The sequence below is a fragment of the Gallinula chloropus genome (genome assembly GCF_964237585.1).
Source record: "Gallinula chloropus genome assembly, chromosome: 4".
NCBI classification, from domain to species: domain Eukaryota; kingdom Metazoa; phylum Chordata; class Aves; order Gruiformes; family Rallidae; genus Gallinula; species Gallinula chloropus.
This window is the reverse complement of record NC_140088.1, coordinates 67579442-67598302: the sequence shown is the minus strand read 5'-3', so window position 1 is coordinate 67598302 and position 18861 is coordinate 67579442. Positions and strand designations below refer to the sequence as shown.

Here is an 18861-nt window from a genome sequence, read left to right as displayed (position 1 = left end):
AAGCAGCCTTTTTCATGTGTTTTTGAAAAAAAGAAGTAATAGAAAATGCAGAAGCAAAATAGAATTTCTTTCAGACTAATCCATTATGTCAAACTTCAGTGCTTCTGATATTTCAGAAATGTCACCAATTTTAAATGGGGAGGTAGTTAAGCATCACTATAGAAATGTAATTAGATTACTAAGTAAAACTAAGAAAGTAGTGTAGTGGCAGACCATTATCATCCCTTTAGGGGGGCTGGTTCATTTGGTTTTGTTTTCTACCCTAGGACTTGCAAGACAGTCTGACAGCCCAAGCACACTACTGTAAGAAAGATGGTAAAATATCCTTTTACAGCTTTGCACACTTTCAAGCTTCCCCAAGCTAGATCTGCAAGGCTGGGCACGAGACAGGGATTTCTTCACCCACCAGCTGTGATATTCTTCAGTCAGTATTACACAGCCCCTAGCTGCAACAGCCCCTAGCTGCAACAGCCCCTAGCTGCAACAGCCCCTAGCTGCAACAGCCCCTAGCTGCAACAGCCCCTAGCTGCAACAGCCCCACTTAACAGGGCTGTACCCAGGCTAGCCCAATCATCGTATCTTGATTGTCAAGTGCTTACTCTTTGCCTGCAGTGCTTCCTTCCAGCGGACTTCATTATGTTGCTATTGTTCATATTTTTCAGTACTAATTGCTGCTTTTGATTACGCCTTGCAAGGCATTGGCTAAAACAGCGTTTCTGGAAAGAGAGTCAGCTGCAGTGTATTCAACAAGTCTACCAGCACTGAGCAAGTCCTTGGGATCTCCTAATTTCATCCCACTCCTATGTAGTGTGGACTCCTGCCATCAGCTGTCGGGGAAAAGGCTGGAAGTTACCGTGACAACGGTGTGATATAAAATGCATACAGACTGTATTATATGAGTCCACATATGGAAAATATTTGTGCTGCAATATAAAGCGAATAGGTACCTAAAGAATTTTGGTTCCCCCTCCCCATGAGAAGCTCAGCTGAAACTGCAATTTATTCTGTACTTCAGTTGACATGGATGTTTACCATTCTGTGAAGTGTTTGTCATACACTTTATACACTGAGAGAACATCAGAGGAGAGGGGCATGATTTCTATACCTCTCTTTTGAGGGATGGGAAATAGTAACCACAGCTTTTACATTTTCAGTGCAGGTTTTACATTCTTAAGATCCAAGAGAAGCCTAGAGTTCCCCTCCTGCCCTTTTGATTACTTAATTCAATCTGTTGGACTGCTGGGCAGGGAGGCCAACTGGCATAGGAACACTCCACACCCAGCCTCCTCCTTTCCTGGTGGCACAGCAACCACTGGGAACCAGTCCCTTGGGCACTGCAGCTCCCCAGCCCTGCCCAGGAATTTCTGGAAGAGTCTGAGGTGGCTCCAGCCAAAAGCACGCCACTGACAGGGCAGTGGTACAGGTCCAAGTGTCCAGCATTGCTCAGTTTAATTTACTAATCCATTGTTTACTACTCTAGATGCTACACCAGATGTAGCGCAAGTCTTTTATGCAGCCTTACAATCATTTAAATGTTAGGTCTCCAGTATGCACTTGAACATAAACGATTATTTTAATATGAAAAGGACTCAAATTTTAATTTTCAGTTGCCTTTTTTGGGTAGAAGTAACATTTAAAGTTGAGGTATTTACATTACAACGCTGCATCAACCCTGCCAGCTTCCTTGCATGCATCTTAAAGTTCCCTATGCATCATGCAGAGAAGCAAAGCGACATCTGTGCCTTTGCCTCCCTTCTGGGGCATTTCTTCTTTGGTTTTGTTGTGACCATGGTTGGTGTCTCCGAGAATCGCATTCCCGGCCACTGGAACACCCGCTGACCCTTCTTGACAGACTGGTCTGCATTTTTGAGTGCCTGCTGCTTTCAGTCACCATATCAGAAGTAAAAATACACAGTAAGACAAAGACATCAAAATTAATACCGGGCTTGTTGTAAGGCGCTGAACACATAGCGATACAACCAGGATGTAAAGCATTTTATGGTCCTAATTTAGCTGTAACACTGTATCAACTGATAAAGTGCCACTCCTCAAAAATCATCACCAAAAGCCTGGTCTTGGCCCTTTGAGGCATCCCTTTTAAGATGAGGATTGATTAAACAAGCTGTGTTTTACTTAGCCCTTAAACAAGCCCAGCTTTTTTCCTGCGAGGAAAGACCCTCACAGCAAAACCAAAATCCCACCTACCCATTTTGCTGTTTACTTTCCCCCTGGTTTTCTCTGAATCCTCGTTGCGGCCCCTCCGCCACATCCTGGGTGCCATTGCCGGCAGAGACGCTCGGGGCGGCATTGTGCGCGGCGGGCTGCCGTGGAACATTAACTGCAGGTTTAGCAGCGCTCGGCACAGGCGACCGCTGCTCAGCGTTAGGCTTGGCGTTAACATGCAGTCCTGGTGCAGCAAATGGGGCCGGGGCAGCAGCCGTCGGGGACGGACCTGCCGCCTGGGCTGGGGTGAATGCTGAGGATGGTGATGGGATGGAGGTGACTTTGGAGGATGTGACAGCTCCAAATGGCCTCGGTGTCTTATTGTACGCCACGCTTGTCGTGGCAGTGACTTTGGGTGCGGCAGCAGAGGCAATGGGCACAGGCTTAACTACTTCTGTAGGTTCTCCCTATGTGAGATGGAAAACAAAAAAAGGAACACACAAAACCACGCCAAACACATGCATGTTCCTCAGCAGGTATTTTCACTGCTCTCTGAGGAGATAACCTGCCTAGCGTGAAACAAAGAAGCACAGAAGCCACCTCTAACCAAAGACCACAGCCGTGAAATGTATGGAGAAAAACCAAGCCATGCATTTTAGGAAAGGCAATGATCAAAGCATGCACAATCAACGTGAAATGCCACAATGCTCAGTCCTCTCATGGCATCCAAAACAGACACCCCCAAAATCAAATTCAAGACAAACTGAACCACCACTCGATCACAAAACCCATTGGGCAACTCATAGAAAAATCACTGGGGTTTTATTGAAACACACATCCCACCTCTCAAACCCAATTTGAGATATGCACGTCCCACATACATAAATGGCATGTGTGTGTACACACATACACCCCACACCCATATATATCAACCCCTCCACCCTTAGGTGTGGAATCAGAGCCCTGGAGCACACTTATCAGAGCTCACTGCTTTGGGACTCAGTGAGCTTTTCCAGCCATATTGTATCAAGATGACCCAGCATCTTCATATACCCTTGCCAGATCAAAATACTCAAAAAAAAAGAAAAAAAGGTGGAGTTTTGGGGATTTTTTGGTGCCTTTGTTCATTTGGTGTGTTTGGGTGGGTTTTTTTTCCTGAAAGCTATGTTTGAAACATGGTAGTTCCCAAACCACAGCCTTTCAAATCATGGTCAGCAGAACAGCAATATACATTATTTATATCCACTGGAGAGGATTTTCAAGAACAGACTATTTGTAAGCATTTTCAGGCATGCACAACAGCATTGGCAAAAAGCAGGGTGTGTGGGGGGTTAAAACTCTTGCTTGAGAAAAAAATTTCAGAAAAAGTTGAGAACAAGTAATTCCCCAGGGTTTCAAGGAAAGTGAGGGGAATTGTCCTCTGAAACTCTAATATTTAGATAAGCTTTTAAACACAAGGGAAGATTTTGGTGCCCATTAAAAAAAAACAACCCACAAACAAAAAAACCCCAAACCCACTCCACTACCAAAACCCCTACTATTGTTTCTCTCTTAGGGATAAGAGAAAGAACTTGAGCAATTTTTTATTTATATTTCCCCCCCACCCCCAGGTATTGCAATTGTTTGAGGGGATGGGGAGGGTGAGAAATCGCTCAGAATCCAATGCTGCAATACTCTCAATGTAACACATAGATATCAAGCATGTTATATTGAAAGGAAAGATTGAATGACAGTGCTTCTCAAGAACAGGGTTTGACAGATGGGTAACAGTGCCACATGCTACATTTCTTTATGGTGAGGAACATACCTTTGTTACATGAACAAGATCAGGTTTTGTTATAGAAGCCACTCTGGAAGTAGAAAAACATAAGCATAATTGTAAAAACCAAGATCTTTAAATATTTCCTTCTTCAAACTCACCACATCCACCCACAGATACATAAATATTTCATTTCATTTTCTCAAAGGTAATGAGAAACATTCATGATGAACCTACAATGAAAAGGTAAAACCAAACTGTAATAGATTATCTTGATACAAACATTAGGAACACTAACATCTATTATCACGTACTATTTGATTTATAAATTCATAATACCGTATTACCAGCTAGACGACTTCAGCTCTAAATTGCTTATTTTTTTACATCCTTTCATGAGAAACTTATGTCATGAAACTCAGAAGCTCTGGTCAGATAAACTGCACTTTAAACAGCACATAACCTTTATTCAGGCTTAAACCAGAACATTGCCTTTTAGAAAAAGTGACAAAAATCCTTCTGAAGGACTCAGTAAATTAAGTAACACAGAAACTTTTTGCACAGTCTTTGGTCTTCAAAGGTAAGACTAATGTCACTTGAACTCCACAGTAGATGTCAAGACTATTTCTTCCAAACAGCTGGGGTATTGAAACTACTGCAGGGTGATGGGAAAGAAAGGAAGTACTGCGATGGAAAGGGTGAAGAAGATAAAGAACTGACAGATTTTGTTATACCTAAAGGGACTGGCATCATGTTACAGGTAAAGGCATCTCACTTGGTTAGCAGGGTTTTTCTCAGATTTGCACCTAAAAAATATTTTTGTCCGTATTTATACACACAAAGTCTCAGAAAGAAAACACAACAAAAAAAAAAAATCTGACAACCCTGACATTTTGTCTGCAAACATTGCTGCTGATACACTTGAGTCTTTTCTTACTGTTTCAGTAGAAAAGTGGCTTCATGCCACATTTCTAAACATTTCTGGCCATATTTGGTAGCTGCTCAGAAAAACTGGCAAACTTAATGATCCAGGACCCAGCAATCACATCCTGCCTGAAATCACAACACGACAATTTCCGACAAATCTCCTAAACAGAGTTTTGAAGAACTGCAGCCAGATTCTCATTTTCCAAAAGATAATTTGCCAGGGAAGGGAAAAGGTTTCTTTAGTTGAGGCTACAATTTAATTAAAACACCTCCATAGTATAAAACAGCTTTTCTATTTTTCTACCAGGAAAACATGGAGAACTAGATTTTAATTAGTCACACTTGGCCTGTTAAACTTTTTTCCCCCCTAAACACTAATTATATTCAAGATGTTTACTTCTTCCCTCAAAGCCATTCGGCTCTCAGGACTCATCTCATTCCTGCAACAGCAACCCTGTTGCAAGTTCAGTAGCTGGCTTATAAAGATATGTATGATCCAGATGCTATGTTGTGGGGGAAAAAGAAATAAAAGAAAAAAAAAAAAAAGAAAGAAAGAAAAAAACCCCATGGCATGAGAAGATGATCTTCTGCACTTCGCCTTCACCATTTGTGCACGGCTGCTGACAGACATTGTGTCCACATCAGCAGTAATTCTCAGAGAGGGGGTTTTGTCCGCTCTGAGGAACAGGTCCGTTCTGCCCTTTCCCACAGAGCACGCAGCCTATGAGAAGATTGACCTCCGGCCCTCCAAAGCACTGGGGTGCATCATTAATCACTTCTAATTGCAGAGTTGTCAATTAGCAGCAACAAAAGCAACAAGAAAGGAAAAAAGCCAACACATGTGGAAGCTTTTTTTTTTTTTTTTGAGACTCAGGGTAAAAGGAAACATGCATCTCACTCTGTATCCTAGGTATACATTTTCTAATAAAGAAACTTGGAATATTTTGTGCATCTATTAAGCTAATCGAAGAGCAAGAAGTGAAAAGACATTTATTATTCAAGTCAACTACTGTATTTCATGCTTGAGGAAAAAACATCTCTTCAAGATGGACCTTGAAGTTTCAGTGTCATAAAAGGAGCACACTTTTTTTTTGTTTTTACAAAATAATCAAATTTGTGTTTGCAATGGATGAGAATGCTCTGCATTCATCGATGTAGCATTAAGCAAAAATGATTTCAAACCTCTATTTGCAGATGCTCTGAAGACACAATCTGACAAAATTAATCTTCAAATATATTACACAGAAAGAAGAAAGAGGAAAAAAGGGGGAAGGCTGGACAACTGAAATGTTCCTGATGTTCTTTTACTACTGGAGTCTGACAACATAACATTACTTTATTTCCCCCAAACATACTTGAAACAAGGACATAAATTTGTGTGTTCCAGACATACTTCAAACAATTTAACTTGGCCTTGTTGACTTCAGACCATAATCAGCCAAAAAATCTGTGATTTATCCTGTATTGTATAAAGAAAATGCTCACCCAGCAAACTGAGCCACCAAGATCTGAATGTGAAGAATGCATGGTGGTTAGACAAGACAGCACAAAAGGTAATGCGCATTTCAAGCTGAAAAGCAAAACATGTCCAAAGAATACATCTGAGAAAATACTTCCCACAGGATTTTGATAGATACTATCAAGTTGCATAGCCAAAAAAAAATTAAACTGTGGAATCTTGTACATTTCCTTAGCTGTTAGTCCTTCACTTGCCACCTCGTCATTAAACCCATTAAGATTTCACGCTGGTTTGGTCACATTGACTGTGTGAATAACTGGTGATAAAGGCTTTCAAAAGAAGACGACACACTTTCCCTGTTACTACGTCCTAGAAACACAGGATATTTTGTGAATGATTTAAAACTAGCAGTCCAGTATATTAGTTTATGCAATATTTTCAGTAACACAAACCAACTGAAGACACGCAAGCTCAGTACAAATGCTTATTATAAACAATGCACACAAAGGACCTTGGCAAATGGTTACACTTTTGAGCTTCTTTAGGAATTATTATAGACAACAGAAATAGAAGCAGCAGCATCACTTACTGACAGCCTAACACTGAAAACGAAAGTGCTTGAAGGTCTTACACAGGCTTCTCCATTCGAGCCTTTTATTCAGAAGAAACCCACAAAACCCACGTTATATTTAGCCTGTGTAAACAGTTAGTTTGGACCAAACATGATCAAATTTGCTTTCTAAACATACCACAAGCCATTTTTCTCTGATGAATACTTTTATTACATTTAATGTAATTCAAAGCATTCCAACTTCCAGCACAGCCTTATTAGGAAAATGCATTAGTCTGCTCTTTGCTCTGAACAAGATGCCCAGCAAAAACTAGTCATTCTTCAAATGCTGCTTTTATTCATTCCCTTTCCAAGTATGTCACAAATAGAGGAAAAAAAAACCCCAAACAACAACACAGCAGCAATATAAGAGAATCTTTCCATATTTACTAGTATTTGGGAAAATCCATTACTAAAGGGTAGAGCTACAGTATTTCATGCTTCTTGTATAAATGCAATTTATAATTCACCTTTAAAGACATCAATGGAAACACTGTAATCACAGTAATTAGCATTGCAGAAATAAATACCACACAAAGCAGGTATTTTTTTTTGGAGAAGTCTCATCTGTCCTGTCCGTAGAGCCACACAACGGACTCCCAAGCCCTCAGCCGATAAGTCCTTAAAGCTTCACTGAATCTACGGTCCAAAAGCTGCTTCAGATTTACCTCTCCTCTCACCTCCCTTTCAAGTCCCGCCACGTTCAGTCCTTCTGTCCCTTGATAAAGGCACTATATTATACACTTGAATTAAAAAGCAGATGCAGAACTCGAAGGAAAAGTCACAAGAAGGTGACTGCATCTACAAGGCCCGCCACAAACACAGGGAGCACGCAACACCAGTATTAAGCTAGGTATTGCATTTGGGATTTTCCCATCTCTCTAACTTAAAGGGCTGCTCTAACTCTAGCACAAGATACTGCAAGAAGCTACTGCAAAGCTTTCCTTGTTGAAACAAAGTCAAGGCTGGAAGATTTTCCACACAGTTGCATTTGTTGTTCTGAACTGAACCTTTCTAACAGGAGGAAGCAAGAAAGGAAGGAGTTTTTCCCATGCCTCTCACTTTCAAAACTATCTCCTTTTTCCTAGCTGATCAATCAGAATATGGTTTCTGGCAGCACATGCTGCACTCCAGAAAAGCCACTGGTCAGATCTTCCTTCCAAAAACCTCATCTTTCAGTGGTTTTGCCACTGTAGTCTGCAGTTCTACTCATTTTCTGCACCTTATTTCTACAGAGCAGACAAGTTGACATAGCAGAAAGTGAAATGCCTTTGCTTTTCCTAAATTAGCCAACTCATGAAAAAAGATGACAAGCAGGAAATGTTTAACATATATAACAAGCCATGACTTTCATTAGGGCTTATCTGAATGAAAACAAATGCAGATGTAATTCAAATCACAGCAAAAAGAACAACCCAAATATATTTCTTTTCCCCTAAATCTCTTTATCACAGACATAATTCATTTCTTACCAACCTTGTTCTGGCTCACAACAATGGAAAAGCAAAACCAAGCTTACTTCTTGTTAAAACTTCCACACACTAATATAGAATACATACTTTCCCCACATATCTGCAGAAACATACACACTGCCCTAGCCAACACCAGTTGGTAAATTAGTGCTCCAGCAATCTTGCCCTCACTAGCACATGTGGCCTTGACACTGCAAACCTGCACACATCCCAGTGCACAGCAAAGGAGAGGCAGCAAAATTATCATGAAGTACTACTCAATGAGAGTTGGAATCTGTGGCCAAAAAAAAAGGGGGTCATTTTCTTTGTTCTAGTTTGATATGTCTGTTTTCATTTAGTTGAACATACCAGATTATGACAAATATAGGAATATTAATTACAGTCAAGCAATGCAGACTTTGGCAGTGACCACCTCCTGAAGAGAGCAAATGGCACCGTCAAACCTGTGACACAGGAGAAAGACGGTGGCACACACAATGGCATTCCAGATACCACACATCTCCAGGAATCTTGGCACAAACACCTCATTCTGAAAACTGATTAAAGCCACATTCTTTCTCCTCTTGCCCTACACAATACAGGCTGTAAATTCATGATAATTTAAAGATTAAAATGCAAACAGTGTGAAAGACAGTTGTCTCAGCATTAACAAAAACAACAGAAAAGAGGGTCTGTGGAGTCTCCCCTTGTGAAATCTCAGAAAAGGATCTCTTCAGTGAGATGAAACAACTTCTGGGCTTTATACCCTTTGATGAGCTATGTTTATGGAGTATGCTGAGAATAGTGGTATGCATTTCTTGACAGAATAGTACCTCAAGACAATCCTTAACACCTTACTTCATTATATTTAGCCTAGGAATATTACCTCATGAGTCACTCTCAGCAGATTCTACATTTTCAGTAAATTTAAAGGGGGAGAATTAATATAACGTGCACATCAGTATTGGTATACACGACACAATACCTTTACATCCTCACACCATGCACTCCCTCAGCATACCAGATTATGATGAAGCACTACGTCATGCAAAAGCAAGAAAAATTATATTCTTGTTTTACTGGCTATTTGATAGTTGGCCAAATTAAACATAGTTTCTCTCCCTCCCTTAAATTTAAATAAGGTTTGGGATTTCATCATTACATGTTAAAACAAACAGTACTGACATTTTAGGAGAGAAACAAGCTGCCCGCTGCTTTGGTATTCCTACCCAGAAAGGATTAGTTGTTTTCAAGACCTCCCAAAGGTAACCACTGCTCATAGTCTCATTCCTGTGGTCTGTGGCAACCCTACTGAATGCATTTGTAAAGAGAGTTAAAGTGCAGTCAGATAATATTTTATTCTGTTAAAGCAAAACCAAAAACCAAACAAAAAGCTAAGGAAGAAATACCATGGAATTTATCTCACTTACCTTCTGCGTACTAGAGGCTTCAAAAAACATACTTCTTGCTCCCACGAATGCTTGCTACCTTACTGCTTACTGCCATGTAGGCTTAGAAACCTGGAGAGCCCATGCACATGGCCATCCCTGGATTAGGGAGCACGTCTGCCCATACCTGCCCATGACTCTCCTGGTCAGAGCCCAGACAGGTAAAGCATCCCCAGTGACTTACAAATCTGCACGGCAGATCACTGCTGGGTTGTCCCAGAAAAGTTAGGAAGCAGCCTAAGTACAAGTGGTAGCTCAGCCTGTCTAAATGATGGACTTCATTAGGTAGGAATCCCATCTTACCAGTGCCTGGCTACTCACAAGTGATAGGAAAACTAATAGCTTCTATGTAAGACTTCCTGTACATTACCTTTAGTGATGGAACTCACAGATGGGTGTGAGCTATGCCTTGTTATAAAGTGATTTTTTTTCTTTTAAGTTTTTCTAAAGCTGTCTTGTCCAATAACAGCATGTACTCAAGTTAAATGCAAACAATAGGAGGTAACTATACCCACGGTTTTAATAATGTGGAATTTATACACTTGATTTTCTACAGACGTGCTTATTAGATACTAATTCAAACACAGCAAGTGAGCTTTTAAAAATAGCCAGCTTAATGAATGCATAGGTCTGAAAGACTCGCAGTCCTAGCCAGTCCGCCAAAGCCCTCCAAAAAAAAAAAAAAAGCGCTTAACTTCATGCTGACTTCAGTCTGTCATCAAATCCAGGTTATAATTTAGGACATTCAAAACTAAACACTATATTATTTTTTCCAGTGCTTTCCACAATGTGGTGACTAATGTTTAAACTACCTCCTTTGTCTAAAACACATCCCAAATAAGCTTGAAAGTGCTGTCATATCTATTTTAACTGGAAATTGATGACAAACAGCTCCCCAGTCTTCAACATATCCTTATTTGGGATTTTTATTTTTTCCCCCTTATGAGCATTTCTATCACTATTCTTTTTTTCTCTCAAATGAAGAACCTGGCAATTTAGATAGCCATTACTTTATTTTACTTATTACTGGAGCTCAGCACATCTCTCCTCTGCCAAGCAGCTCGCCCTCTGCGGCTTGGAGAAAAATGGGAAATGTAGTGGAAGCATAGTTAAGTGAGACAAAAGCTATTTCCAAGGTGTCAGAGAGCAATAACAAATTGCTCTTTATCCTTTACCAGGTCACCAGCATGAGAAGCCCTGTCGCCCAACCAGACCCCGAGCCAGAAGTGCTGCCCAGGCATATTTTCCCAAATCCCAGCTGCTTCCTCACAACTATGCTTCTCACCAACTTAACGATGATACGGTAATAATATGAGCAACACAGTACTACAACCTCTGAGTTTTCATCTCTGGTGCTTGGAGCCACACATCGTCTCAAACACACGGGCATGTGGAGAGCCTGCTGCAACTGCATGGCTCTTAGGTAAATTGCTGAGCCTGGGGCTGGTCCAGAAAAGACAGGGAAAGAAGTCACCAATAAACATACATGAAACTAAAGACATTAAAAAAGGATTAACTCTGATAGTGTTAATAGGATATACTACGGTTTTAATTCTTTCTAATTGAGGACAGGAACACCATTAAGCATTTGTCTGACTCCTGAGCGTGCCCAAAGAAAGAAATTTTCTTTTACATCCAGTCCCCAAGACACCTCTTTCTTCCCTCTTATGCCACCCCAGCAGTGAGGGATGAACATCTACTCTCAAGGTGCATGAGCCCAGGGCCTGGATAGCAAACTGGTGCAAGTACAGGTCCCACAGGCTGTCCCCAAAGGGGACACCACAGCAGGTGGTGGTGGCTGTGGACAGCAGAACTGAAGCACTATAAACTACATTATAGAGTTATTACAGGATCAGTTTAATGAGTACACACTTGCCAGAGGAAGTTAACTTTTCCACTATGGGTCCTTGCTTTTGTTGCTCTTTATCATTTCCGTGTATTGTTCATATGTTTATATCTTTAGGGTCACCGGCTTAGCAGGATGTATTGCAGGTCTAACATGCTGAGAAAAGCTACTTATGTCTTGACGTGGCTGCCTACTATAGTTTTAGATATCCAGCAATTTCAATTTTGAAGAGGTCTTACAAGGAAACCTCCAACTATTTTATCTAGAAGACCTCAAGTTAGCCTGGCCAACAGGCTGACCTCACCCTTAAGGGAAAGGGAAGTCAAAAAGCAACTGCCAGAATACAAGCTGTAGCTGGAAATTACTTTGGATACCAAAAAAACTAGGCAAGAAAGATTGAAAAGCAGAAGTGATCTCAAATAGTTAACTTCTGCAGTCAATAAACTGGCCAAGGAGCCAATTATATTGGAAACTCTAACACTGATTAAGTGAAGGTGCATAAAGCAGGAGTGCTGTAATTCCACTGTTGTTTGCAACAACTGTGAAAGAAGAAGGAAAAAAAAAATAATCCTATCTGACACCAAACAATCCAGCTAATTAAAGAGATCTCCCTTCCCACAGACTAGCTTTAGAAAAAAAGAAGCTTTTACCCTCCTCAGCTCAAATACTTAAGGGGCTAACATTCACAGCATGCTCACACCATACGAAGCAATTAACTTCTTTTGCAGGCAACTAATCACTGATGCAAAACAGATGCAAAACATCTGACAATCACAAAACCTGTTGAGATTTTTCACAATGCTCCGAACATTACATTGGCTGTCAGGCAAGATGAAAGCATAGAAGCTGCGTGTGACAGGGACAATATGTGGTTTTATTACCTCATGGGATTTTGTGGTTCTGTGCCACAGACACAACTTTATACTGGCAATACTCTGGAATTTTTCAAAGACAGTGCTTTTTCAGAAACTGGGACAAAAAAAAAAAGCCCCCAAAACAGCGCAGCTGTGCAATTCACATACTGATAGACACTCAACTCTGCTGCTACCACCTACCTTTTTCCTAGGTGGTGTACCAGGTACCTGTCTAGTTAAACTCTTCACTTGTATTTAGCTTTGTTTCAGACCTTTAGAAAATTCTTTATGCCTGGAAAATATGCCTGCCAAAAATCCCATCTTTTTTATGCCATGACGCTTTCATGATGCTATCTTTCAGAAAGACATTTATTTTCCAAACAGCCAATCATTAATTGATTCTCTTTCCACTCTTTACTAGGCAGTAAGAGCCTACTGATGAGTCAGGACACTGCAATTTTGATTCTCAACAGCTGACAGATGATAGTGTGTGGCAGAGGACAGGTCTTATTTAAAGAGTGTCTCATTTTTTCCTGTGGGATGATGCTTAGTAATAGTTTCTCTAACAACACTGGTCAGTTCACATGTTTACCTTGGGGTTGTTTCTATTCTTTCCATCCCACATTCAGAGGTGCAAAAATTCCTATCTGAAATTAAGAAACTATACAGTTACCTGCGTAGGTACTAAATGCTCGTATTATTTAACCAGTTCAAGCTAACTTGAACTATTTTCAGTATATGAAGGGCACAGCCCAATTTTAAACCATGTAAGCTTCTTTTAATCCATTTAGAGACAACTGTCCCTTGACAGATCATCACATACCCATTTATAATTAAAGAATGCCTGCAAGTTAGCATCATAAACTGTGCATGTCAGAGAGATGTGCTTTTTGAAGGAAAGCAACAGGTGTGGGACATATTCTGTATCTGAAAAACAGAAGTGTAAATAGAGACAAGTAACATTGTTTGTGGCACCCAAACAATGGGATGATGAGTGTTTATGCAGGAAAAAAGTGATACAGATTACACAGGAAAAAAGTGATACAGATTACACAGCAGAGGGTAAGATGGACATGGGCATCGTTACTGGGTCAGGTATGGTGCCTGTACAGTTCCAGGCTTTAAGTCACACGGAACACACAGCAGAGACATCAGTGAAAATTATTATCTTCCCATAACAGGAGTAAGTACATTTTCAAAAGGAGATCTGAAATAAATGTCATTAAGCATGTTACACAATCCAGAAAATACATATGAAATATAACCCACACACATACGTTTTAAAAAAAAAAAAAAAAAAAAAGAGGGGAGAATAGTTTTATATTCACATACTATTCACATTCACAGGTAAGAAGAGTCATATTCTAAGAAATGTTTCAATTTTCCAAAATGCAAGCTTTTCCATTTATCTAGACTTGGCCAGGAGCGCAGGAAGCACCACTGCTCATGCATGACTGCTGAGCGACTGCCAAATCCCAAGGCTACTTCAGGTTCTGGGAAGTAAACCAACAGCGCTTTAGAAACGTTTTGATCAGAAAACTTTTGGACCTATGTCAAAAGACTATTATTCAAGCTCGCTGTCTTTCTGGCAGTCTCATTAAACTGTTGAATTCAATGGACATTTGACTTAACGCTAGGCCTTGGAAATTCAAAAGCACCAGCAAGAAAGTTTTGCCTAACAATTGCTGAGAGTCATCCTTTTCTTGACCACTACAAAACAGTATGGTCATGCCAGCCTCAAGAAGTTTTTAATCCAGCTGTTTCTAAAATGGTAATTCAGTCAGAATCCAATCCATGCTGCTGTATTTCTTAGGAAATTACAGCGCACACAAAGTATATCAGGATTCAAAAATGAAGCTCTCCATGCAGAAGCACAGCCTTCCACTGTATTTCCTGGTTTGAGACCTTGACAGCTTTGTTCTTGGTCTCCATTGTGTGACATAACTTTCTGCAGATGGATTGGAGGCTGCTGACAGCTTCCACCCAATAAAAACCCCAAGGGGAAAACAAGACACAGACAGCATGATGACAATGATGATGACAAGACTGGTTTCCATCATGGTGAAAGAATTTCTTCAGTTTTATGTTCCAGTCCTCAAACACTCATTGGCATGAAACGTGCCTCGGCAACAGGCACAGAATAACACTCACTGTTACTACCAGTAACTCTTATAGCTACATCCTGGCATGCTAGAAAAGAGCACCCCCAAGACTCTTGTCATGATGATTAAGTCATCTTCGGTTTTATCACATTTATCCTTAATTAATCATCTTACACTTAATGCTTTTAAATTGAAGTAACATGTACAAGACAAATACCCCTGGCTATATAAAGAAATGTGAAGTGAAACAATCTGTAGAAAACACACACATAAAGAAAGCGATCAATTAATCCACCTTCACACAGGCAGTAACATGATGTATTTCCCAACAAAATTATACTACCCAAGACACCAAAAGAGATTTTGCTGGTTAAGAACTATCACCTCTCAACCTCGGGTTCAATTACTCAGGGAGATCTTCGAGTCCTTCATACCCTCCTACTACATAAAATCCTGTCCAGCTGCTGGTACATACAATTTAAAGGGTCTATTTTTTCAGTCAATCAAATGTGGTAACCCTGAATTTCAGACTGCCCATACAGGCCAGGATTGCTCTAACTCAATTACTGTAGCTGGCATAGTAACAGATGGGGCAAAATCTGAGAAGTAATTTATTACCCATGGAGGGAAGAGCAATTCTCCTTGAAAGAAAAAAACCCAAAACACCAAAACACAAAAAAGGCCCCACGACACAACCACCAATAATTCTTCCATATCTAAACGTATGATTACCTCTTAAAAAAATGCCTCACAAAGCCTAGACTGGTGACTCCATGGAAAAGGGCCAAAGAGGTTGTCCCAACACATGGAAGCAGAAAGATTGTATTGACAAATCCAAGTGCCTGGCCCTTCAATACTGTTGCCCACTCCCTTGGTAAAACGGCTCAAGATTTCGCCTTCCCCCCGTCTTTAGAGTAAGGAGCAGCCAAACACAGCATAGGAAGAACACTAGAAAACAAAGGATTAGGTATGTCTATAGAAGTGCTGTGTGTTTTGCAGATACAGCTAGAGCCTGCAAGGAGGTAGCACTGCAACACACCAGACACCTCACACACAAACACCCTACAACTTCACCACAGAGATGGTTGTTTTCAGGCAGCCCAGCAAAGATCCTCAGGGCAGGATACTGTTTGTTTGCTGTGTGAGAAGGGGGTTGGATTATGCTGTTAAATGCCTGTGAGTCTGCTTATACCTTCCACTCCCTTGACAGCATATAATCACGGACCAGTTTTCTCAAATGAACACATCCCAAATGATTCTCTCTACCCTCAAAGAAAAGCATACAGATATCCCCATGAGTAATATCTGGACCAAACAGAATACATATATTCTGGGACGTGGAGGAGTTTTAACAGCTGCATTGTTCTAATGCAGCTGTTCACAACTACTGGCAGGCGTTGTGAGGCACTTCTGATTACTGCGTGTTTAATCTATATATAAATGAATTATTTTGCTGCTCAGAAGTTTGGCATTAAGATGGTATCTGCAAGGCTTCAAACTGAAGTTTGCCTGTGATGCCCCAGCTGGCTATTTCGATGTGTGCCAACAGAATTAAAATGTCACTAAAGATCATGCCATTCTCTGAGGTATGTGTGTTATTTTAAGAAACGAAGATAAACTGTGGCCAACTTCACATTGTTTCCTTAAATCTTTCACCCAATAATTATGGGCATAGCTTAAAATAAGCATGCAAGGTCAACAGCACCACAATTTACATGCTAGCTAACAAGTCCCTGAATTTTCAAGAAAGGTATTGTATGGGTTGCACAGGCCAAGTCAAAAAATCAGTAAAAGTTTCACCTGAGATCTTGAATGCCGAGTTACCATGGGCTATACAAGAGAACTAAATGATCTTTCAGGTCCTTTCCAATGCAAACCACTCTTCACTTCTGTGAAAAAACCCCAATGCACAAAACACCCACCACTCACCCCCAAATCCCCTCTCACATGCACACCAGAAAAAAAAAAGGGGGGGCAACCACTGAAAATGTCAAGAAGTAACTTAACGTTTGGTGACTCATGATGAGATGAGTCTTTCAGGGTGTTTAAAAAAAACCCCAGAAAACCAAACAGCAGGAGTGCAGTGCGTCATGAGAAGGATCAGATGAATTCTTAGCATTTTTTAAAATGAAATCATTTGGGCTGATTATACAGTGAATAGTGTTGTGAAGAGTAAACATTTAATGTTTGCAGTTACTCCAGCTCACCCCCATACTTCCTTTTGGCCTAACCCACAGTGTGTAGCTATTCATGGTATCTCATCCTAACAAGGAAGCATTCTCTTTTCTTAGCTCCTCCCTTCAGCTAAGTCTAACCGATACAAAAATCCATACTCTCTCTATAATTCAGCTTTTCAACGCTGCTCCTTCATAGGGGGCTCCCTCCGAGAAATGCAACACAACACCATTAGTCCTAGCATTCACTTACACATTCACTGGGTGGTCCCTCATGGGTTAACAAGACTTTGTGGAAAATGACTGACTTGTCAAGCCATCACCTTCTTTCCAAAACTTGGAAAGGAGATAACTGGCAACCCTTTCAGCCAAAGGACTCCAAGATCATTACTGACAGCAGGCACACTTACAAATTTCTGTACTTGAGAGGCCTTGAGTGGAAAATATTACACATTTCTGTATTTGCAAAAACTGTTACACATTATACTTAGCCCTGTACGTGTATTTTAGTGACTCCATGTGTCACTGAAACTTATAGTCTGCTCATGTGGAGTGTCTTTGTATGTAAAGGAAAAATAATCTGTTAGTAATCGAGAAGCATTAGTTATCTCTGAAGTCACTGTGCTCATTAAAACTTTGGCTTCCTAAACTCTGCAATACATTTTAGGAATGCATTCTTCATTCCATTTTTCGCATAGAAGCTTAGTACTTAGAAAGAATACTGCATGGTCCATAGACTAACGACCCTAGGTTTGATAATTTTCCCCTCAACCCCCCCTCATTATTTCCACAATTCATTCGGCTCTGCCAAGGTGCTCTCTTGTACAGAGCAACCAGTCACAGCTTAAACACAAACAACAGACTAGGCCAGAAAAAAAAAAAAAAGCAAGCCCCCCAACCAATTGCCCATCAGCAAACCCATTTAATTGCTCAGTGAATGCTTTACTCCAAACAGAAAGCAACAACAAATACTCGCTTAAAAACATGCTCACTGGCTGACATAGACTCTCTGTATTTGCCTCTCAGATGATGGCTAATAACCTCTTAAATGTAATTTTTTCTTTTATTTGGAAGATTTTGCGCTCAGCCAGACCCACACAAAAATAACTTATCAAAACTTAATGGGGGGTTGTTTATTTAGGTTAAGTGTTATTTTAATTGTGTCTCGGTAAGAACCAGAAATATTAGGTAATTAAAGCTTGCCCAAACAGTGAGGGAAAACAGCAGACGTTATGAGCTTAAAAGTTGTAAGGCATTCGGACAAATATCAAAGAACCCAAAATATGAAGTCACATTAACTCTCTTGTGAATTTAAATGTAAGAGAGATTGAAATAACTTGCAAATTTCACCTTGACTGACTCTGGTCATCTTACAGAGTCCACAAGAATGCCAGAAAACTAAAACCTAAACTTGCACCAGCGTTTTACAAAGTATGAGCCACACACTTTGTTAGCATCACGAACAATTAAGCCAAACGTAAGAAACTAAGTAAGAATAATTTACTCAGTTTATCAGAGAAGTAGATGTCATCCAGTTTAAAGGACAAAAAAAAAAACAACAAACAAACCAGGTTCAGTTCTGGTTCAAGCAGGCACAACCCCTCCAGTTCAGTTGTTTTAAGCATGTGTCAAAAATGAGTAATCTTCCTCAAATTTTCAAGTGAACAAAGTACTACCCAAAGTGTTCTTGAGATATGTGCAATATCTGGTTGCAGTTTTTTCATCCCTATACATTTATTGCTGCTAGTTTTGGTTTAAAATTCTTGAGGATTAGGAGTAAAGGCTTTTCACCCTATACTTATGCAAGAGTCATTCAGCAATGTGAGCCAACACTTTGTTGAGGGTGTGCAAAAAAATCATTCTCATATTCCCTCTCCCCATTTTAGCAGAAGAAAAAGAAATATCAAAGTTATGTTACTTAAAAAATTCCTCATTCTTAGAAATCACATATTCTTTCTGACAATTGCTTGCCTCCTGCTCTGCCCCTTCTGCTCTCAACTTTATAACCTACATCTAGATTCCCAATTCTCTGAGTGCCCCAAAACTGGCAGCATCAAAGGCCTGCCTT

The 18861-nt window shown here is 40.3% G+C and overlaps 1 protein-coding gene across 3 annotated transcripts in view; it reads right to left on the bottom strand.

The window, feature by feature from the left end:
• PDLIM5 (PDZ and LIM domain 5) overlaps positions 1–18861 on the bottom strand; it is a 116770-nt gene that overhangs the window by 48020 nt on the left and 49889 nt on the right. The window contains exons 4-5 of one of the 3 annotated variants that reach the window (XM_084262654.1): positions 3971–4013; positions 2206–2630 (exon numbers count right to left, since the gene is read on the bottom strand). In XM_084262654.1, coding sequence (XP_084118780.1) covers positions 2206–2630; positions 3971–4013 — 468 coding nt within the window. The remainder of the gene's footprint in view (positions 1–2205; positions 2631–3970; positions 4014–18861) is intronic. The other 2 variants (XM_084262655.1, XM_084262656.1) reach the window with 2 other exon arrangements.